This window comes from Cucumis melo, chromosome 7 (assembly GCF_025177605.1).
Source record: "Cucumis melo cultivar AY chromosome 7, USDA_Cmelo_AY_1.0, whole genome shotgun sequence".
Taxonomy (NCBI): Eukaryota; Viridiplantae; Streptophyta; class Magnoliopsida; order Cucurbitales; family Cucurbitaceae; genus Cucumis; species Cucumis melo.
The window spans coordinates 2,592,932-2,612,598 of NC_066863.1; the positions used below are offsets into that span (position 1 = coordinate 2,592,932).

Below are 19,667 nucleotides of genomic sequence, written 5' to 3' on the forward strand. Positions count from 1 at the left end.
TAGATTAAAATACCGTTTTGATTCTTATAGTTTGTTCAATTTTAGTTGATGTACTTTCAAATGTTCAAAATTTTAGTTTCGAATTTTCAATAAATCTTAATTTAGTCCATTTTTTAAGTTTTATTATAGATTTTTCGTTGCATTTTATTTTTTATTAGTATTTTCATTAGAAATTTTAAAAATAGTATTCGAACATAATGTCTTAGTAATTTTATTACTTAATCAATTTCAATAAAAAATAATTGACGGTAACTAAATTTAAGATTTATTAAAAATATAATAACTAAAATCAAACATAGGAAATTAGAAGAACAAAAATGAACAAATTTCAAAAAATATATACCACAATTGAAATTTTAATCGTATAAATAAAGTTTCTTATTTAAAATAATTTGTCTAAATTAGAATTACAAATTTTGTAGAGTATAAATTGATATATTTTTCCAAAAAGGTGCTTGATTATTATTTTTTTTAGAATTTTTTTAAAAATAGAAAAATTTAACGAACTGTTTACCGTAACAAAGCTACTAAAAGACAACAAAATTTTACACTTTATTCTTTTATAGAGTATAAATATTTTGTCAAATATTCTATTTTTGACGATTTCTTTTATTATTTTTCTCCAAATTGTTCGTTAAAAATTTTAATTTTACTCTATTGTAATGATTTTTTTTAATTGATTCACACTATAGTTTTTTTCTTTGCAAAGAATTCGAAAACAAAAAGCATCCAATAAAAGAGTGCTTTCTTATTATCCATATTAGAAGTTCCAACGTAGAACAAACTACATAGGAAGAGGTTTATGTTTGTTTTGTTAATGATAACAATTCATAAACAACACATAAATGAGCATCAATGTTTCAAATTATTGTTTCATTAATCCTAAGTTTACCTTGTTCAATTGTATGTAGCAACCAAACTCAATTACCCAATAACAAAATTAGACATGTCTTTGTCTACCAAGTACCAATTCAATCAAACTCCTTTTCTTTTCAAAAAATTTTAAAAAAATCAGTCCATTATTGTGTTGACAATTTGACATTGACTATATAATATTACTAACCAACGTTTTCGAATATATATTATCCATTAATATAAGTTGCTTGTAATTGTCGACATTTTTTTTCCTTTTCTTTTTTTTTTTTTTTGACAAAAAATGGCAAAACTTCATTAATGTGGATTCACAACACAACCGAACATCATGAAAAATAACCACAAAGGAAAATCACAACTATGAATCAAAAAATAAAAACATTACAATTTCATATTGGGTAAACAACGCAGTTTAATATAATCTTATCAAAACTGAACTTATTAGACTTATTTGAACGAGATTCATAAGGTTAACACACATATGAAGTAACATTTTGCAATATACACATGAAACGAAGGTTGCGATTCAGAATTATATACAAACTGGGAAAATGAAACTTGAGAAAACAATGAACAAATGCTCTCATCTTTATATGAATCTTTTTCCCAGGCTAAAATGTGAATGGTTTGTTTTGTCATCAAATGAAATCAAAATACAACGGTGGCGCTTAATCAACCACAGAGACTTTACATATGAATCTAATTCCCATCTAATGGCCAAAAAAGAAATTGAATGTGTAATTTGAGAATCAATATCAAAATGGAACGGATTCTATCTCTGCAAAAAAATTAGATGGTGAAACATCAAGAAACTACCACATCTTTCTTTGCATTTTGATCACTCATGATATCAGAAACTTTTGACGGTGGCCAGTATCGGAACACTGATCTACCGACGATGTTTTCAACAGGAAGTGGACCCCTGGAAATGCAAAATGAGAGCACAATTCAATACTGACGATTATTCTGTAGAAACTTGTGTGCAATATAGAAACAAATTCGACAACAGACCCGATGAGAACAAATGGTTTGCCTGAGTATAAATGATAACATGATCTGCTGAGAAAATAGAGGCAAATCAAATCCGAGATAGTCAAATTACCAGTTATGAGAATCAAAACTGTTGTTGCGATTGTCCCCCAGTACAAAAACATACCCTTCGGGTACAAGCTGCAATACAACACATAACATTCAACAATTTCTTGATGGACATGCTCTCCCAAATTAAATGTGTGTTTAATCAGTAGAGGGGCAGGGTATATTACCACTGGATCCATGTTATAAGAAAGGGGCTCTAAGATGAACTTCTCGTTTTGAGCAACACCATTCACCAAGAGTTTTCCATCTCGTACCTGTAGTAATAAAACAAAATGAGCTTAGGGAGTCGGAAAATTCCATCATAATTTGATTTGTAGTCAAAAGGGACGATATGAACGAAGAATCGAGACCCAGGGAAATCATTCAAACATATGAAGATATCTAACCTCAACACAATCACCAGCCTTCGCCACAATTCTCTTGATGAAGACGTCATTTGACTTGTAACCAATTTTCTGCAAATGTACCAGAATGTTCAATGAGATAAGCAACTTGATTAAACTTTGGGACGAGGAAAACGTTCACTAACATTAGAGATTGTAGACGCTACCTGCAAGATTGGAGGTGCCTTGAAAATGACAATATCAGAAACACTCGGCTTTCTGAAAAAATATGACACCTGAAAATCATAAGATTGAACAAGTTAACAAAGAAACAAGTGATCAATAATAATTTCAAACCAGTTCTTTATTATATTTGATATTACTTATCCTTCTTCAACAATCATCAAACACTTCCTTCAGTTATCATCTCTAGATATCATTTGACAACTGAAAAAGGAAATTCAAGTCTTTAAGGAAGCAGGGTCTATACAAGAGACATAAAATAAAGTAAACTCTGTCTCACAATGAACACCATCAAACACTTCTACCACATTTCTCCATGGTTACTCAACATATAACAGTTAAAACAAGCTCATCATTCTAAGAAAATAATGGCTAAATTTCAAGGCGCTTGAACATTAGATACGAGAAACAAATTTTGTATAGTAATTTGAACATTTCCATATAAATCCAAACATACAATTACCTACCCAATAGTCTAACGAACATTCTCTTCTAGTTCTATCAGATATTTAAAACTAAAATTTCAGTAAAAGAACGTTGTCTGACCTTTTCAGCCAAGATGCGATCGCCCACATCAAGGGTTGGATACATTGATGAAGAAGGTATGGATCTTGGCTCAGCCAAGGAGGAGCGAAAAAGCACACTAACAGTCAAAGCTGTAGCAATGGCCTTGGCATCCTCAGAACAGTTATTCAAGAACCGTGATATCCAGCTACTCTTCTCTAACTGCGAAGGATTGGGCGGCTGGCTCATGCCCTCGTCCATTACACAGTCAAAAACTCCATAACTTTCAATTTCATCGCCCGCTGAGCCCGAAATCGATTCATTACCGGTAACCGTCTTCGACCCCTGTAAAAATGGGATAATCGAAGATGCTTCAAAGGAAGAAACACCAAATACGCCCATGGCCATTGGCGAGGAAACGGAAGTACCTACAGCAGATTTCATAAGCGAAATCAAACCTAGAACAATTGGGTTTCTACAGCTTTCATCAACAATTTCTCCGGCGATAGTGCCAAGCGCAGATGCCGAATTCTTCACCCAACATCTCGAATTAGACGGAAGAACGTCGGAATGATAATTGCGCACCGAACCAGCAGGATCAAATTCCGGCTTCTGATTTGAGCCAAAAATTCGAGATCGAATCCAGCATTCATGAACAGCGCGACAATTACCGACACGAATTCCGGCAGAGGATGCAAGATTTTGAGCGACGTAACCCGAGAAGGAGACGGTAACCCTGATAGCCATATCTACAATCTGAAAACCCCCAACAAACCTCTAAAAAATCAGAGAGCCCTCACTGACTAGCAACGTATAAAAACGAATAACTATAAGCCCACGACCGCCATTTCTGCAGAAAAATCAAGCTGAGCCAGCGACATAGAAGAAGAATAAAAAAACACCGCTAAATCGAGAGAGAAAATTCGAAACAATAAGCGTCTTGAAAAGGCATAAGCAACGTCTATAGTAAGAGCCAGTGATCGGATCTAAGGAACGGCGTAATTTCTCCCGGCGATCTCTCTCGAAGCGACGGCGGGAAGATTCTCGTTGTAGGAGAGAAAATTTCACCATACACATTGCGTCCATAGGTTACAAAGAAGATGCTCATTAACGAATTTAGCCTTCTCTTTTGATTCTATTAACGATTTTGCCACTCCCTTAAATATTCTCTCTTTTTTCTTTTCTTTTCCTTTAAATATTCGTTTTTACAATACTCGTTTTTAAGTTGTTAAATCTCCAAACTGCCCTTTCGTCCCCAAATCCATCTACATCACATTTGACCTCTTCTTAAATAGTATTTAATCTTGACCATTGTCGGAGTCATTTGTAAATTGTAGGGGTGATCATCAATCGGTCGAAGTTGGTTTTATTACCTCGACATCAATGAGTAAGGATCACTCGATCGATCAGGTCGGTTTAACACTTAAAATTATATTTTTTTTTTAATTCTTGAATTCAAATTTTTCAAAACTAACTCCTTTTGTTTTTCAACTGATCGACGGAGTAGAAGATGTCTATGAACCATGAGTCACCCAAAATTCTTCCTTGCATGAGGTTAGAAAATGATTTGAATCGGACTCAACCCATTGATCAATAATTATTTTAAGATGCAAAAGGAAAACTTTTATTTGAGAAAAAAATTTACGTAATCACGAAGACACCAAAAGATGATAATTAATAATAATCAGTAAAGAGAAATTCATCGTAGATCAAGTCCATGAAAAGTCACTCAACCAAATTTGTTCAAAACTTTACAAGTAAAGAAAAAAAATATTATGAGTTGTCGTCTCCTCATTCACCTTACCAAACAAACAACAAAATAATTAATGTATTCTCACATATAAAGTTTGACGTTAAAGGGACCTCAAATAAAATGTGAACTATAATAACGTACCATATGAAAAAAAAAAATTGATTGGAACATAAATTTAATTTGGTCAATGATCTAAAGTGATAGCAAAAGATATTACAAAATATTGACCCACAAAACAATCGATCTTGACAGTTTATTACTTAGCTTTCAAAGCTCTCTTAATCCAAAATGAGCAATTTTAGGTGTTTTGACTCGAAAGTTACGCGATAAAGACAAAATAATAATAATAAATAATGTTATTTACAAAATCTAGCAAAATTTTATACTCAACTTTTTGTAAACTTGTCTGCCGATTGTTTATTATTTATATTGTAAATATCTTTTTAAAAAATTTATCACTTACGACAACAATTTACCTTTGCCTATTTTCTTCCACAATTTATTTTTTAACATTTTAAAATATAGCAAAATTAACTAAAATATTTTTCAAACTTTTATTATAAAAGTATTTATTTAGTTTTATAATAAATTATTTAGTATGAAAATTAAAAGGAAAAGAAAAAGGAGGTTAAGAAGGGTGGCATGGCAGTAAATATATGAGTAAGGGATGGGCATTTGAAATTGAAACATATTTTGGGCAACTTTTTAGACTCTTTTCAATATAATAATATAATAATATGTGGCTCCCACGCTCCGATGCTTCCTGCGAACTTCCTGGACGTCCAAACAAATGGGACACCTCACCTAACCAAATGACAATAATATCCCTTGTTCACATTTCACCCATCCCATCCCTTCTCTTCTTAACTCACCAACGCAAAAGTCTTTCGGTCAAACACACATATTTTCATTCAAACTTAAATTGCTCGGGCCCGATGATAGGGTCACCCACTCATCAAACTTTAGTACAACTGATACTTGTATGTATCTACTCGTACCGAAGAGACTCTATAACATAAACGAAGAAAAAAATCTCAAGTGGAACTTATTTCAAGCCTTCAAACTTTATTATTAACGTGAACGTGGTTCGATTTTAGTAGAATAGTCTAATTTTCAAAGTCTTCTTGATTTATATTTTAATAGTCTCAAACTATTTTTAACATAGGCGACGTCAAGATTTTGTTTTGTAATCGTTTTTTTTTAACTAAGTTGATTTTTTGTCCATGTCTATAGTTATTTACATTTTTTATTAAATACAGTAGTTAAAATCTTAACAAGATTCTGAAAACCATTTATAGAATATGATTATAACAGTAAAGATCAAGGTAGTATTTATAGATTTAATTTTTAAAAACAATAACAAAATGACATACAATAGAAAAATAAAGTATTTCAAATTTATATACCCTAATAGTATTATTGGTTGAGTTTAAAGGTAAACTAAGACCGAGTAAAACAAAAGTAAACGATAATTGAAATTGAGGATATGGAAAACAAATCCACCCAATAAATTGACAAATTATCCATATTCAAACATATAAAACACAAAATTTGAAACATCACTTCAAATAAAGAAAGCGATGGATATATTTTTAAATATAGGAAAGAAAATCAAAGCATTTACAAAATATAACAAAATTTCAAATTTATCGTTAATAGATACTAATAAACTTCTATCGTTATCTTAATATTATCGATGATTATCAATACTTATCATAACTATAATCTAAAATTTTATTATATTTTATAAATATTTTTAACAATTTTATTATCAAACGATAACTATCCAAAAAACTATGTACATATATAAAAGTAAATTATTGTTTGAAACAACAAATTAGAACTTTAGTATTGTTTTAACGATATACTAAGAAGTAAGAGTTAGTTTTGTCAAATCAAGGGTTTAGGGGTAAGACTACCAAATTTGAATATAAAAACTATATATTATATAGATAATGTAAATATTGTTAGTTCCAAGGTGACATACCCGCTTACGTCAGCCATCTCATTTGTTGGTGAAACAAATAAAGAAAAGAAAAGGTTTATGTGGCGAAGGTCAAACCTTTATTTCTCCTCCACCTTAAGTTTGAGTTCTAGGGGATGTTCTTTTGGTTGACTAAGTTATTATAGTTGACTTAGTTATTGTATTAATTTATGATTGAAAGTAAATTAGTTTAATATCAATAATAAATAATTAACACTTTAATAAGTAGAAAAAATTTACGAGCAAAAGATAAAAAAGAGTAAACACTAATATTTAGAATATCGATTATTATAATTGAAACCTTAAATATATAGTGTTTTATCAATTTGAAGTAGAGTAAACAGTTTTAAAGTCAACGACTCTATTAGATATAAATTTAAACGTTAATGGGGTAAACTTGTAATTTAATAAAAAAATTAATAAACTATTATATTGTGAACCTATGCATGCATACTTAGTGTGTACATGTTTGTTAAGAAGATCGTTGTGTAATGTTGTCACTAATATTTTTTTAAGATATGTCACAATAAACATAATTCAAATGTTGTAAACACACATGTACCGGCCGATTTAAGGTAAGGGATTTGATTATCCCAACTCACATACTATAAATAAATAAGAGCATACTTTTTTGTAAAGAAATTTTATATCAAATTTGAATTGAGTTGATAAAATAACAGCACAAATATATATATATATATATATATATATTTTAAGTTACATTGACATACTATTATCTAATCGCCAGCTGCGAACATAAGTAGGAATTCATATATACTTGCTTTTTTCTGAATTTGGAAGTTCAAATCTTCAAACATCGCATTTTAAAGTATGTGCAAGAGAAGGAGTTTATTGTAAATCTAAAAAATTATATTTTCAAGCCTACTAAACAATTCGATGATTATATGCCAATTATGAAATAGTTGAGTCGGATCGCATCTTACGTCCTTCAAGCCTCACAAACTATCTTTAGGTAGTTGAAGTTACGTGTAACCAAATACGAGCATTAAAATAATTTCATTACACAATCTCAGATTGGATGAACAAGTAGTCTTATAAACAGAACCATGACACTACTTGTGTGTCAACCAAAAAAGTAAGATGATGCTAGAACAAGTAGGTTGACAATCAAACCTACAAAAGACGCATCGACAACAAACAAAATAATAATAGCTAAGACACCGATTTCAATAGGCTTGGTTTAGAACGGAAGGCCCATAAAGGCAAAAACGATCTTCATTCGCCTCCCAAGTTCAAAATCAATACCATATTAAATGCAAAATCATACCAAATAGCACATTCAGAGAACAAATTAAAATATAACACAAATATAAAATATTTACAATAATAATAAATACACACCCATCAACTAATAAAGTGTTTGAGACAAATAGTGAGTTATTATAGTTCTAAATTAATATAGTTTAATTATAATATTTTATGTTATTTGGTGTAGATTATTTTAATTTGAGTTATGATATCACGTGTCTGGTGTATAGACTATTATGGTTTGATAAATAAATAATAAACACCGTAGCAAATAATAAAAAAAAAAGGAAACTTTTCTAAATATAATAAACTAGTGAAGTATTTACGGTATGTGTAACAAAGCTCGTAAAAAATGATGAATAACAAATAGTAAAACGGTAACAAATAGGGAGTTTTGAAATAGTGTTTACCATAGGTGATGAGAGACTTTTAAATAATATCTAACTGTAGCAAGAGTTGGTTATTATAGTTTTAGATAATATTTGTCCAAACAATGCCATAAATTTTTACAAAACTTTAAATTCATCTTTCGATATCGATCATTGAAAAAGGTTACCAATGATAGAAACTGATAATGCATTCTTCAAGCTGAAAATGATCAACAACGATATATATCAATCGATGACAACTATCACTCATAGCTTTTAATTATGAGAAACTGGGAAGAAATATTTGAAATAGTAGTTAGGTGTAGATATTTTAATGTTTTAAGAAATTTATCATTAAGCTATATATTCCATTATTTTTAGTTTAAACATTAATTACGCGACATATTATGTATAGTCTAATAATCTTGAAAAATGGAAGGCATGCATAATCAAAATGATTATTATAGAGAGTATTATTATTATTATTATTATGTTCCATTAGTTTTGTTAAAGAAATAGATAAATAAATGATGAAAGGCGAAGGCGCCGGGGGGGACCGACGAAGTCTGTTCTTTCGGCGGAGGAGGGAAAGGGATGAAGAAAAGAATAATAAGAAAATGGTTTGGTTTCTGTGAGTTGACCCGAGACCCGAGAGCCGAGTTGGGGTGGGCACGCGGGTCAGGAGTGTGGGCTCTGCTCGATGACCACGCCAGGCGAGGGCAGACCACATGCTCATGTCGGGGAGGCCTCCTCCTCACTCCTCGCTCACGCTAATCTTCTCTCCTAAATTTTCGTACATTTTCCCACTCACTCACCATCTCCATTCCACTCCCAACTCCTTCCACGTATGCATCACGCGCCTTCTTCTTTTTTCTTTTCCTTTTCTTTTTTATAAATAAATTAAATATTTTTTTGACTTATTTTAAAGCTTGAGTTTAAAAAAATGGAACGACTAAAATGCTTTTATTGGACATTTTTGATCAAATTTCTATAATCAACAGTTGAGTTTGAATGAATTCCTTTTTGGACAAATCCAATCATTTTTAGAGTTGGCCAAAATGGTAAGCCAAACAATCGTGATAGAATCTTCAACCCAACCAACCCTTAAAATTCACATTGAGATGGGTTGAGTGTTGCCTTATTTATTTAAATATTTTTTTATTAACTTAAAATACTTAAATTTTCATAAAATTCAAATGTTACATATTTAAAATTAACCTATCAATTACAAACTTGAAATAAATATGAATTATAATATAATAATATGAGAAATTCATGTCGGGTTGAATGAATCGAAATTTTAGAAAAATAATTGAATTTTAATCCAAGTCAATTGTAATGCTATTTGACTCCCACCTTTACCTCTAAGATATTTAATTTAAGACATAAAGTCTCTAAAAAATCTGCTTTGTTAGTACAATAATGGTTGAAAATTAGAGTAATTAATTAGCACACTTTTATTTAAACCTTCAAATTCGCATGAAATAAATAAATGTAATAATGCTTTCAAAAGCAAATTAATTGAAAGAGAAAAAAAAGGTTAGGTAAAATAGAACGATTGGTGAATTGAAGAGAGAGCGTTGATGTGGCGCGTAGCATAATGTTTACTTACACTCCAAAAAGATTGAAGCCAAAAAGCAAACAGGTTTTGAAATTTTTTTACTATTTCTTTTGTCTTTGTTGCAAAAACAAAATTAAGCATCATTCATCATTCTCTTCCCCCAACCTCCTCAATCAATCAATCATTCTCCATTTTCCACTTTCACTTTCACTTTACTCCCACTTCTTTCTTCATTCTCTCTATATTATCAAATGCCCTCAGTTCCATTGCTCAACTGAAGATCACAACTATTTACCCCTATGGAAGAGAGGCCGGAGACGGAGCTTATTTCCATTCCGGCGACCCCACGAGTTTCCACGCCGGAGATTCTCACGCCGACGGGTCAGAGGTCGCCTAGGCCGCCTTCTAAAGAAGCTAAGTCTTCCACGGCATGGACTCCGACGTCGTTCATTTCGCCGAGGTTTTTGAGCCCCATTGGGACTCCCATGAAAAGGGTTCTTATTAATATGAAGGGTTATTTAGAGGAAGTGGGTCATCTCACTAAGCTTAACCCACAAGATGCTTGGCTTCCCATTACCGAGTCGCGTAATGGTAATGCTCACTACGCTGCTTTTCATAACCTTAATGCTGGTATTGGCTTCCAGGCTCTCGTTCTGCCCGTTGCCTTCGCTTTCCTTGGCTGGTACCTTCTTTAACTTTAAACTTTTCACCTCATTATTCAAGGTAGCTTCCAAGTTCTATCATTGTGTTAATTTGTTAACGAAAAATAACCCTTATGGGTTAGTCTACTGGTCAACAAGGTGATCGTTTTAATAACAGACTTACTTTGAGGAGGTATAGTTCAGCCATATTACCTGATTTTAATACTCCATGGGTTTTGAAGTCATCCGGTGAAATAGTCGAGTTACAGTCTAACTAGTATTTAACAACCTTGACGAAGCTCCAAAAAGAGGTTATAGGTTAAATCAATGCTAGCCAAATAGCTAGTGTTTAATATTTTACGAATTTTTAACTGTCGTAGAGTCAAACAAGTTGTCCAATTAGATTAGTCAAATGGACGCAAATTGACTTGAACACCAATGTAAAACACTTATGTAAAACACTTAAGCTGTTGCATGACTCTTCTTGTTTTAAGATGAATAAGGCCTCCACAAGTGTGACTAGATGTACATCTGGCATACTTCTACAGTTTTTCTTTCTCACGTCCAATACTGCAAAATGATAGCTACCTCCTCAAATAATTTCTCGTATTTTAGTGGCTAATAAAATTTTAGTTGGCCAATTCATCAGTTAAATATAAAGGAATTATACCAGTAAAAATACTCAATGTTAAGGGTAGAGGAGTTCATGCTGATTAGTGTGTAGGCTAGTACCATTCTTTCCAAACATATAAGGAGAGTTAAGTAAGAAAATGAACAGATGGGGGAAAAAACTTTGAAACAAAGAGAGAAGACAATTTTTCTAATTTTATTCTAGAAAGAAATCTACAGCAGTGAAATGTTTGGTGGCGGCTGTAGGATTCTAATTACAAGATAAGTTTTAGCCCATCAACTTATTTATTTACTTTTCTTTTTGGTTTATTGAATGTTTAACAAATTTTGTAGATTTAGAAAACTCGCTGATATTCCATAGTTACCTAAAGTAGGTTTCAATTTAGATGAACAATATGTCCTTTTTTTGCAACATGGTTCTCCTTGTCCCACCCACCAAGAATAAAGCTAATGGGAAATTTTGCGAAGGATAATGGGTATTGGGGTCTACTTAGTCAAAACTTTCGATTCACTAAAGTTGTTTTATGTATATTTTGATTCGAAGACGCTTTTGTTCCTGATGTTATATAATTACAAACGAAATGCGACATCTTCGTTTCTGGTGGGTCATCTTTTCTTTGGATGCTTTTTAATGAATTAAGACAGAAATTTATAATCTTTCTAGGGTCCTACTCGAAATATCCCTACTTTCTGTTTTCCAGGGTGCCCACCTGCCATAATTTCAGCCACTAAATCATTATTTCGTAAAAGAAAAGGAAAAACAAGTTTTTGTAAGTGTTAGCTTTTGTTCTATTACTAAAGTTAAATTACTATTTAAGCCTCACTATCAATTTCAAATGTGTCTTTATAGTTTGGTTAAATCTTCTTCAACATTATATGTTAGCATTATTTTTTACATTACATCTTTTATTTTGGATGTTGAACATTAATACTCTTTACCATATATTAAGAAAATCTGTAACCACGGTGATGTTTTGGAAAAATTTAACTATAATATAAGTACTTGAGAAACCTTCCAAATATATGAAGGTTAAAATTGTAACTTAACATGTTACTTGTCATGGTCCCCAAATCAAACCCTTTCTATGAGTTACTGGGTGTAGTGAAAGAGACAAGACACAGTTTCAATTTCATAGTAGATTTGATGTAACCATCTCTGACTTGATATTATCTGTTTTTCGTGGTAACTTTGTAGGAGCTGGGGTATACTATCACTAACCATAGCCTATTGCTGGCAACTTTATACCCTTTGGATCCTAGTTCAACTTCATGAAGCAGTTCCAGGCAAAAGGTACAACAGATATGTGGAGCTTGCTGAAGCAGCATTTGGTAAGACTCCCGTACGACTTGACAGATCAAATAGCAACTTTTGTAGACTTGTATGTCATTTCCTTAAGAAAATTTTAGGGACAACTGCCATCAATGGCTGTTAGAAACATGGTTAAACAATGCGTCTAATCAACATTGAAGCGTATCATACACGTTGGTTAAAGGATTTTGTTGTATGATTTTCAGGGGAAAGATTGGGTGTATGGCTTGCTGTATTTCCTACTGTCTATCTATCAGCAGGAACTGCAACGGCATTGATTCTCATTGGAGGAGAGACAATGAAACTCTTTTTCCAAATAGTCTGTGGGCCACTCTGTTCATCAAATCCTTTAACAACTGTAGAGTGGTACCTTGTATTTACATCTCTCTGCATTGTTCTTTCTCAATTGCCAAACCTCAACTCAATTGCTGGACTTTCCCTTATTGGAGCTGTGACTGCCATCACTTACTCCACCATGGTTTGGGTCCTCTCTGTTAGCCAGCAAAGGCCCCCAACCATCTCATACGAACCCCTTTCGATGCCATCGGCTTCTTCCTCTGTTTTCTCCGTCATGAATGCACTTGGAATCGTAGCCTTTGCTTTCAGAGGCCATAACTTGGTTTTGGAAATTCAGGTATGCCGTTTGCATTTCTTTCTAGACTCTTAACCGTTTCATCGAGTTGCTCTTTTTCGTTGAATCTGAATTATGTTTGTTTTGTTATCTCAGTCAACAATGCCATCAACTTTTAAGCACCCTGCTCATGTTCCCATGTGGAGAGGGGCCAAAGTTGCCTATTTCTTCATTGCAGCTTGTTTGTTTCCAGTTGCTATCGGAGGATATTGGGCTTATGGAAATCTTGTGAGTATCTTTTGATTAATTGTTTCGAAAAACAATCGTATTCACCTTTTTTTTATATGGAATATTGCTTCGCAGTATTCACCTTTTCTTATATGGGATATTGCTTCGTAGATGCCTTCAGGAGGGATGCTCAATGCTATATATGCATTTCACAGCCATGATATTCCCAGAGGGCTTCTTGCCATCACCTTCCTTCTAGTTGTGTTCAATTGTCTAAGCAGTTTCCAAATTTACTCGATGCCTGTTTTTGACAGCTTTGAAGCTAGCTACACAAGTCGCACAAACCGCCCTTGCTCAATCTGGGTTCGTTCTGGTTTCCGTGTTTTCTATGGATTTGTCAACTTCTTTATAGGAGTAGCACTTCCTTTCCTCTCCAGTTTAGCTGGTCTGCTTGGAGGACTCACTCTTCCAGTCACATTTGCTTACCCTTGCTTCATGTGGGTTCTCATAAAAAAGCCTACGAAGTTCAGTTTCAATTGGTACTTCCACTGGACATTGGGTTGGCTAGGCATTGCTTTTAGCTTGGCTTTCTCAATTGGAGGAATATGGAGTTTGGTAAACAGTGGACTTAAGTTGAAGTTCTTCAAACCCAGTTGATCGAAGAATCATCAGAGCAGAGCATCATAATATATAGCAAGAATGTCAACTTGAATTTCTAAGCAAATGAGATTTTCCTAAAGGCGTGCCATCTCATGCTACGTACGTGATCGACATAGTAGTATCGACATCTTTGTGGATATAGCTAAAAAGTTTATAAAATTCTCTATGGAGACGTGGAAAATCCGGTTTGTTACTCTTATCAATCACTGTTAATGGTTTCATTTATGATATCAAAATCTCTTGTTTGTAGGAAAACACATTCAATTACCATATCATATGCAACACACATCACCTCGACTATCTTTGAGCTAAAATTCAAACTTATTATGAGCTAAAATTCGATCTGTGCACACCTATTATAAAACGATAGTTGTAGTTCTAAACAGCCCTGAAACACACTAGTTTCTCTTCAACAAGAGGCTAAGAGTGTCCAAAGAGTTAGATTCTAGGTACTTAGGACATGAGGGGGAAGTTTTATTAGTTGTTTCTCGGTTTTATGACTACGTGCAGTGGCTGGAGCTTGCGAGCGGTGAGGCCAAGAGTGTCGACCTTCTCCTCTTCTCCTTCTCTCAGCTTCCACTCAAACTCTTGAACCATTCTTCCAATGGTTGTGCAAGCTATCAGCATTGCCTTGAGAGCACCTGCACACACCCTCTTCCCTCCTCCAAAGGCCATGGTTTTGTGCAAATCCATTGGATCATACTTCTCATCCAGAAACCTCTCTGGCTTCCATTCCTCAGGGTTTTCCCAATGATTCTTGTCCATGTTGCACGCGTAAATGTTCACAGCGATCTGAAAACGAAACATCATAAGACATTGTTGTATCAAATTGCACTTAGGTTTCAGGGTTGTAGGATAGCTCACCTCACTCCCTGCAGGAACAAAGTACCCGCCTAGCTGGGTGTCTTCATGCGCATACCGTAATGGGACGACTGGGACCGGACTATGCTTCCGAAGAGTTTCATGAAAAATAGCAGTCAGATATGGAAGCTGTGACAAGTTTTCTTCAGTAAGCGTTGAAGATCCACAAACACTCTGTATTTGCTGATATAGATAGTCCTGCGATGTCAAGAGTTTTTAAGAGAATGTATATTGGTTTTGATTATCTTTAGGATAGGAAAGACTAGAAAAAAGAAAAAAACACCAAAAAATGGTAGTTTCATTCGGAAATTGCCTGTCGTTTTGGATCTTTTGAAAGTTCATACATAGCCCACTCTGTTACAACTAGAGTTGTGTCGGAAGTTTCAATGATCGTCTCCCAAAGCAACATGGATATTTGATCCTCGGTAAGTGTTTTCGCTTCAGATAACAAGAAATCGGCATAGCAATTCGTCTCCTGTTAGAGATTCAAGCCAAGTCAAAAGAAAGTAGATAGACAGCCTCATTTCAATTCAAGAGAAGGAAGGAAGAACTACCTCCCCTGCTGCAATTCGTCTCTTCGGCTCCTGGATTAGGCTCTTCATTGTCATTCGCCTTCGAAAATCCATATTCCTTATTTTATTCTCCACACTCTTGTTTGGAATCCATCTCAAATATGGGAAGAAATCCCTCCAATCAACCTCAATCGCACCCTCCATTGGATCAATCACTAAAATCCTAAACAGATCTTCCCTCGGCAATGTCGTACCGAGCCCATCGACATATATCGACTCAATATCCTTACCAAGCGTCTACGTTAACGAAATCATGAAAGTTAGCCATATTTATCCACCTTCCTTTCCATCTACCACACACACACACACACACACACATCCAATTCATCCCAAGTTTTGCATTCAACAGAAGAACATAATCAACTCACTTCTTTAAGCGCGAGACGAAAGAGTTCGGATTCGAAGATCTTCCGAAAATTAACAGTGTCTGATGGAAACTCCTTCACATGAGCAAACAACTCCCTAGAAATATTCTCGATCATGGCGTCTCTCCTTTGTCTGTGTTTCTTCTGAGAAAAGAAACGAAACAAATCAAACTATAAGATTTAACCCAAATGAAATGAACAATAAAGAAGAAAGAAGAAAGAAGAAGAAGAAACAAACAACCTGAGCATTAGCCCCCAACACATTAGCCAATATATATCTCTTCACCATCTTGTGAAACTCATTGTAATCACTCATAGCAACCATACACTTATCAGCAGTCAAGATTGTAAGAGCTTTGCTTAGCTTTCGACTCGAAATCGAACCATACCTCGTCACCATAGCCTTAAAAACAATCAACACCAAAACAAAGCATCATGGTTAGAATCATAAAACAGAGCCCAAAACTTCGCTGGAAAAACAGCCGGGATTTTATTTTATTTTTACCTCTTTGGCAACCTCTGTGGTGTTGAGAACAATCACAGTGGAAGCGCCGGTTCTTATTGAATAAACCGGACCGTACGTCTCGGCCCATCGAGCAAATGTCTTGTGAGGCTTCTTCTCCTTCAACTGCAACAGATTCCCCAACACCGGAACCCCCGGGACCGCTACAAAAAGCAAACCAAAATTCCCAAATTCATCAAATCACCAATTTTCGCTAAAAACCCAATAGTCAAAATGAGATTTCATCATGATTGAAAAACAGAGAGACAAGAACACGATGATTACCCGGCACCGGAGGGAGAAAATTCCGACGTTTCTTTCTACAATCAGCAACAAGAAACACAGAAAGCACCAGAGAGACGCCACCCAGAACGGCGGCGGCCGCATACGGCGGAGCTGGAAGGGTATTGGCGAGAAGTTGCATAGAAGCAAGGGGATCAGTAACAACCGCCATTTTCGAACTCTGAGGTCAGTGAAAACAGAGGGAGTGGCAGAATGAAAAGAAGAAGAAGACGGAGATTCTTATAAAATTGAGGAATTTAATGGGGGAAAAGAAGAACTGCGTTGGCATTTGTGCAAGACATGCAAAGAAAAGCCAGCGAATACGCCAAACAAAAACAAACTCTATGATTCTTAATTGTTTTTCCATTTGAGCAAAAAAACGAAAAATCTAAAATATTGTGCTCCGTTTCTTGTTGTTGTAAGTTAGTGGTTTCAGTGCGATTCCATTGTTTCTTTTTTCTTTTGATACGATCACTTTGGAAGTTGAACTAAAATCACAAACATGCAATATGGACATGTTTGAGAATATGTTGGATTAATGTTTGGCACTCTGTCATCCATTTTTAAATTGGTCAAACCTTCACTTTTTCATTTTTATCTCTTTCAATATTCCTTTACAAATACTTTGCATGTATTAACCACCTATACCTACAAACTTTATTACTTCTATTTCATACCCATTTTATTTTTTTTGTTTCATTTGTTATATCTTTTTTATAGAATTTCATTTTGATTTGGTTTTTTAAATTTAAAACAATAATAGAAAAATTAGATAGCAAAATAAATTTTTTTAAAGATAGTAGAGATGTTTTAGGCATCTTTTTCAAAAACTGAAATCCCACCGGCCTATAATGGAGTTTTAATGAACTTATTTCTTGTTTTCTCTTTACTAAAAATTGTAATGTTTGTTGCTAACTGTCTAGAAAACCAAACACAATTTTTTATCTAAAAAAAATAAAGATTTGGTTCGGTAACTATTTCGTTTTTAATTTTTATGATTATTAATTTTCATTTTTTAAAATATAATAATTAAATTTTTAAGAAAGAAAATGAATAATTATTTTTCTTGAGCTGTTTTTTTAGTTTTAAAAAAAGAGAAAGTTCGAAACAAATGGGATTCGGGCGAAAAAAGGAAAGAGAGGGATGGGGTTTCCGCATCTCCCTAACTAAATCCTCCCACATTAGGATTACTCGTTAATGGTTGATCAAGTTTGGCCATATCACATCCCGGATCTGATGAAATAGGATGAATTGAGATGGTATTTTGTAAATACGTAATTATCTTGAATATATTAACTATTTCTTTATTTTCCGATCGCCTGGAAGGGACAAAAGAAGCATCTTGTTCTTTCTTCAACAATTTCTGATCTCTAGTGGACCTCTGAATAGGATTCGAACCCATATGAAGTTCTGATTCTTCGGTTATGTTTGGAAAGATAGAAATAAAATGACTACCAGTTTGGGTATTCACTTAATTTTGTTAGGTATAGGTGCTTTTCTTCTAGTGCGAAATTATAGAAGATCTCCTTTAAGATCAAACAATTCCATCAATTGAGTATGATTGTATGTGTGATAGCATCTACTATACCAGGAATATCAATGAACCCGATTATTGAAATTGCTCAGGATACCCTTTTTTAGTTTAGCTTTTAGAATCTATTTCTTAGTTCAAGATCCCTTTTACTAACTGGAATCAAAGAATTAGTAGATCTGTTCTTTTAAACTATTAGATTGTAAATAACAAACGGAAAAAATTAAGGTTGAAATAAGTGTTTAAGATTGTTATGAAATGGGGGTTTAATTATTTTGTTTTCAAAGATTAAGTCTATTCCGTTTCACTTTCTTACCATGATTTGTATGAATTTAAAAAGAAAAGATACATTTTTAGCCAAATTCTAAAAAATAAAAAAAAATAAAAAAGTATTTTTTTTTCAAAGTTGAACTTTAAAATTTTAAAATAGGAGCAAAATATAAGTATGGGAATAAGTGTTTATGCATTTAATATTAAAAAACAAAACAAAGAGTGATTATTTTAAAGATGGAAGCATTTGGTGTTATTAAATAAATTAGATTCCAACCGTGCAATGGGAGAATTAAAATAAAAAAGATTCCTTAAATGTTTTTTATTTTTGGTGCAAAGTTTCATTGTTTATCCAAATAAATTTTATTAATGTCTAAAAAGGATGAATTTCATTACCAATTAATTATGGGATGTGATGTGGGTGTGGGTAACTTTCTTTCTTTGGATTTAATTTAATATCACTTCCTTTTTTTCAACCACCAATCTATATATATATATATATATTTTCTATTTTATTGAAGCTTTCCAACTATTAATTTTTTATTATCTAATATCCAAATCATTAAACAAAACCGATTAATTTTTTTAAATAAAATAAATAAAATTTTCTAATTTCAAAATATACCCAATTTTGATTTGGAGATGAAAAAAAAAAAAATACTTGGTGGAAAATAAAAGTGAAAAAAAATGATCATGAAGTTTTCTAAAAAGACAAATTATTTATACTCCATAAATATAACCACTAAAATACGAAAATATATTCTACTCGATTTTTGTAGGAATCGTAAATATCTTGTTATTTTGAACAGTTTTACTTTGAAGAAGAAAGTAATCGTAAATAATTATTTTCTGAGTTTTTGTAATGTATAACAGATTTGGTATAAAATATTAAGGATATGGCAATTTATGAAACAATTTGCAAATATAGCAAATTGATGATTTTTTAAAAATATATTCCAATTTTACCCTTGTTTTAAAAACAATCCTGGCGCGAATTTCTCCTCCTCCATTCGTCTGCGTGATTTTCTCCCTCTCCAATATATTCTCCACGATTTTCTCACTTCTTCCGCCTTACCATTCTCAAGAACGCCTTCTTCCGCACGACGCCTTCTTCCGCACGACGCCTTGTTCCGCCTCCAACGACGCCTTCGTTCGCCTCCAACGACGCCTTCTTCCGCCTCCAACCAGTCGTCATCTTCGGTCTCCAACCAGTCGTCATCTTCAGTCTCCAACCACAACTTCTTCCGCCTCCAACCATCTGGTATGTAG

The 19,667-nt window shown here is 33.4% G+C and overlaps 3 protein-coding genes across 3 annotated transcripts; 1 reads left to right on the top strand and 2 right to left on the bottom strand.

The window, feature by feature from the left end:
• Positions 1 to 1,443: 1,443 nt before the first annotated feature.
• On the bottom strand, positions 1,444 to 4,135 carry LOC103493506 (thylakoidal processing peptidase 1, chloroplastic-like). Its single transcript, XM_008454267.3, has 6 exons — positions 3,084 to 4,135; positions 2,522 to 2,590; positions 2,358 to 2,426; positions 2,139 to 2,225; positions 1,976 to 2,043; positions 1,444 to 1,795 (listed from the first exon to the last, which is right to left on the bottom strand). Exons 1-6 carry the CDS (start codon positions 3,786 to 3,788, stop codon positions 1,678 to 1,680), a joined length of 1,116 nt encoding a protein of 371 aa, XP_008452489.2. The 5' UTR covers positions 3,789 to 4,135; the 3' UTR covers positions 1,444 to 1,677.
• A 5,994-nt stretch (positions 4,136 to 10,129) lies between these two features.
• LOC103493504 (lysine histidine transporter-like 8) lies at positions 10,130 to 14,270 on the top strand. The gene is made up of 5 exons (XM_008454265.2): positions 10,130 to 10,658; positions 12,443 to 12,576; positions 12,763 to 13,190; positions 13,284 to 13,415; positions 13,527 to 14,270. The coding sequence occupies exons 1-5, from the start codon at positions 10,276 to 10,278 to the stop codon at positions 14,010 to 14,012; spliced, it is 1,563 nt and encodes a 520-aa protein (XP_008452487.1). The 5' UTR covers positions 10,130 to 10,275; the 3' UTR covers positions 14,013 to 14,270.
• Positions 14,202 to 17,122, bottom strand: LOC103493505 (ent-kaurene oxidase). The gene is made up of 8 exons (XM_008454266.3): positions 16,601 to 17,122; positions 16,319 to 16,479; positions 16,055 to 16,216; positions 15,817 to 15,957; positions 15,431 to 15,685; positions 15,190 to 15,351; positions 14,880 to 15,074; positions 14,202 to 14,807 (listed from the first exon to the last, which is right to left on the bottom strand). The coding sequence occupies exons 1-8, from the start codon at positions 16,767 to 16,769 to the stop codon at positions 14,493 to 14,495; spliced, it is 1,560 nt and encodes a 519-aa protein (XP_008452488.2). The 5' UTR covers positions 16,770 to 17,122; the 3' UTR covers positions 14,202 to 14,492.
• Between the last annotated feature and the right edge of the window lie 2,545 nt (positions 17,123 to 19,667).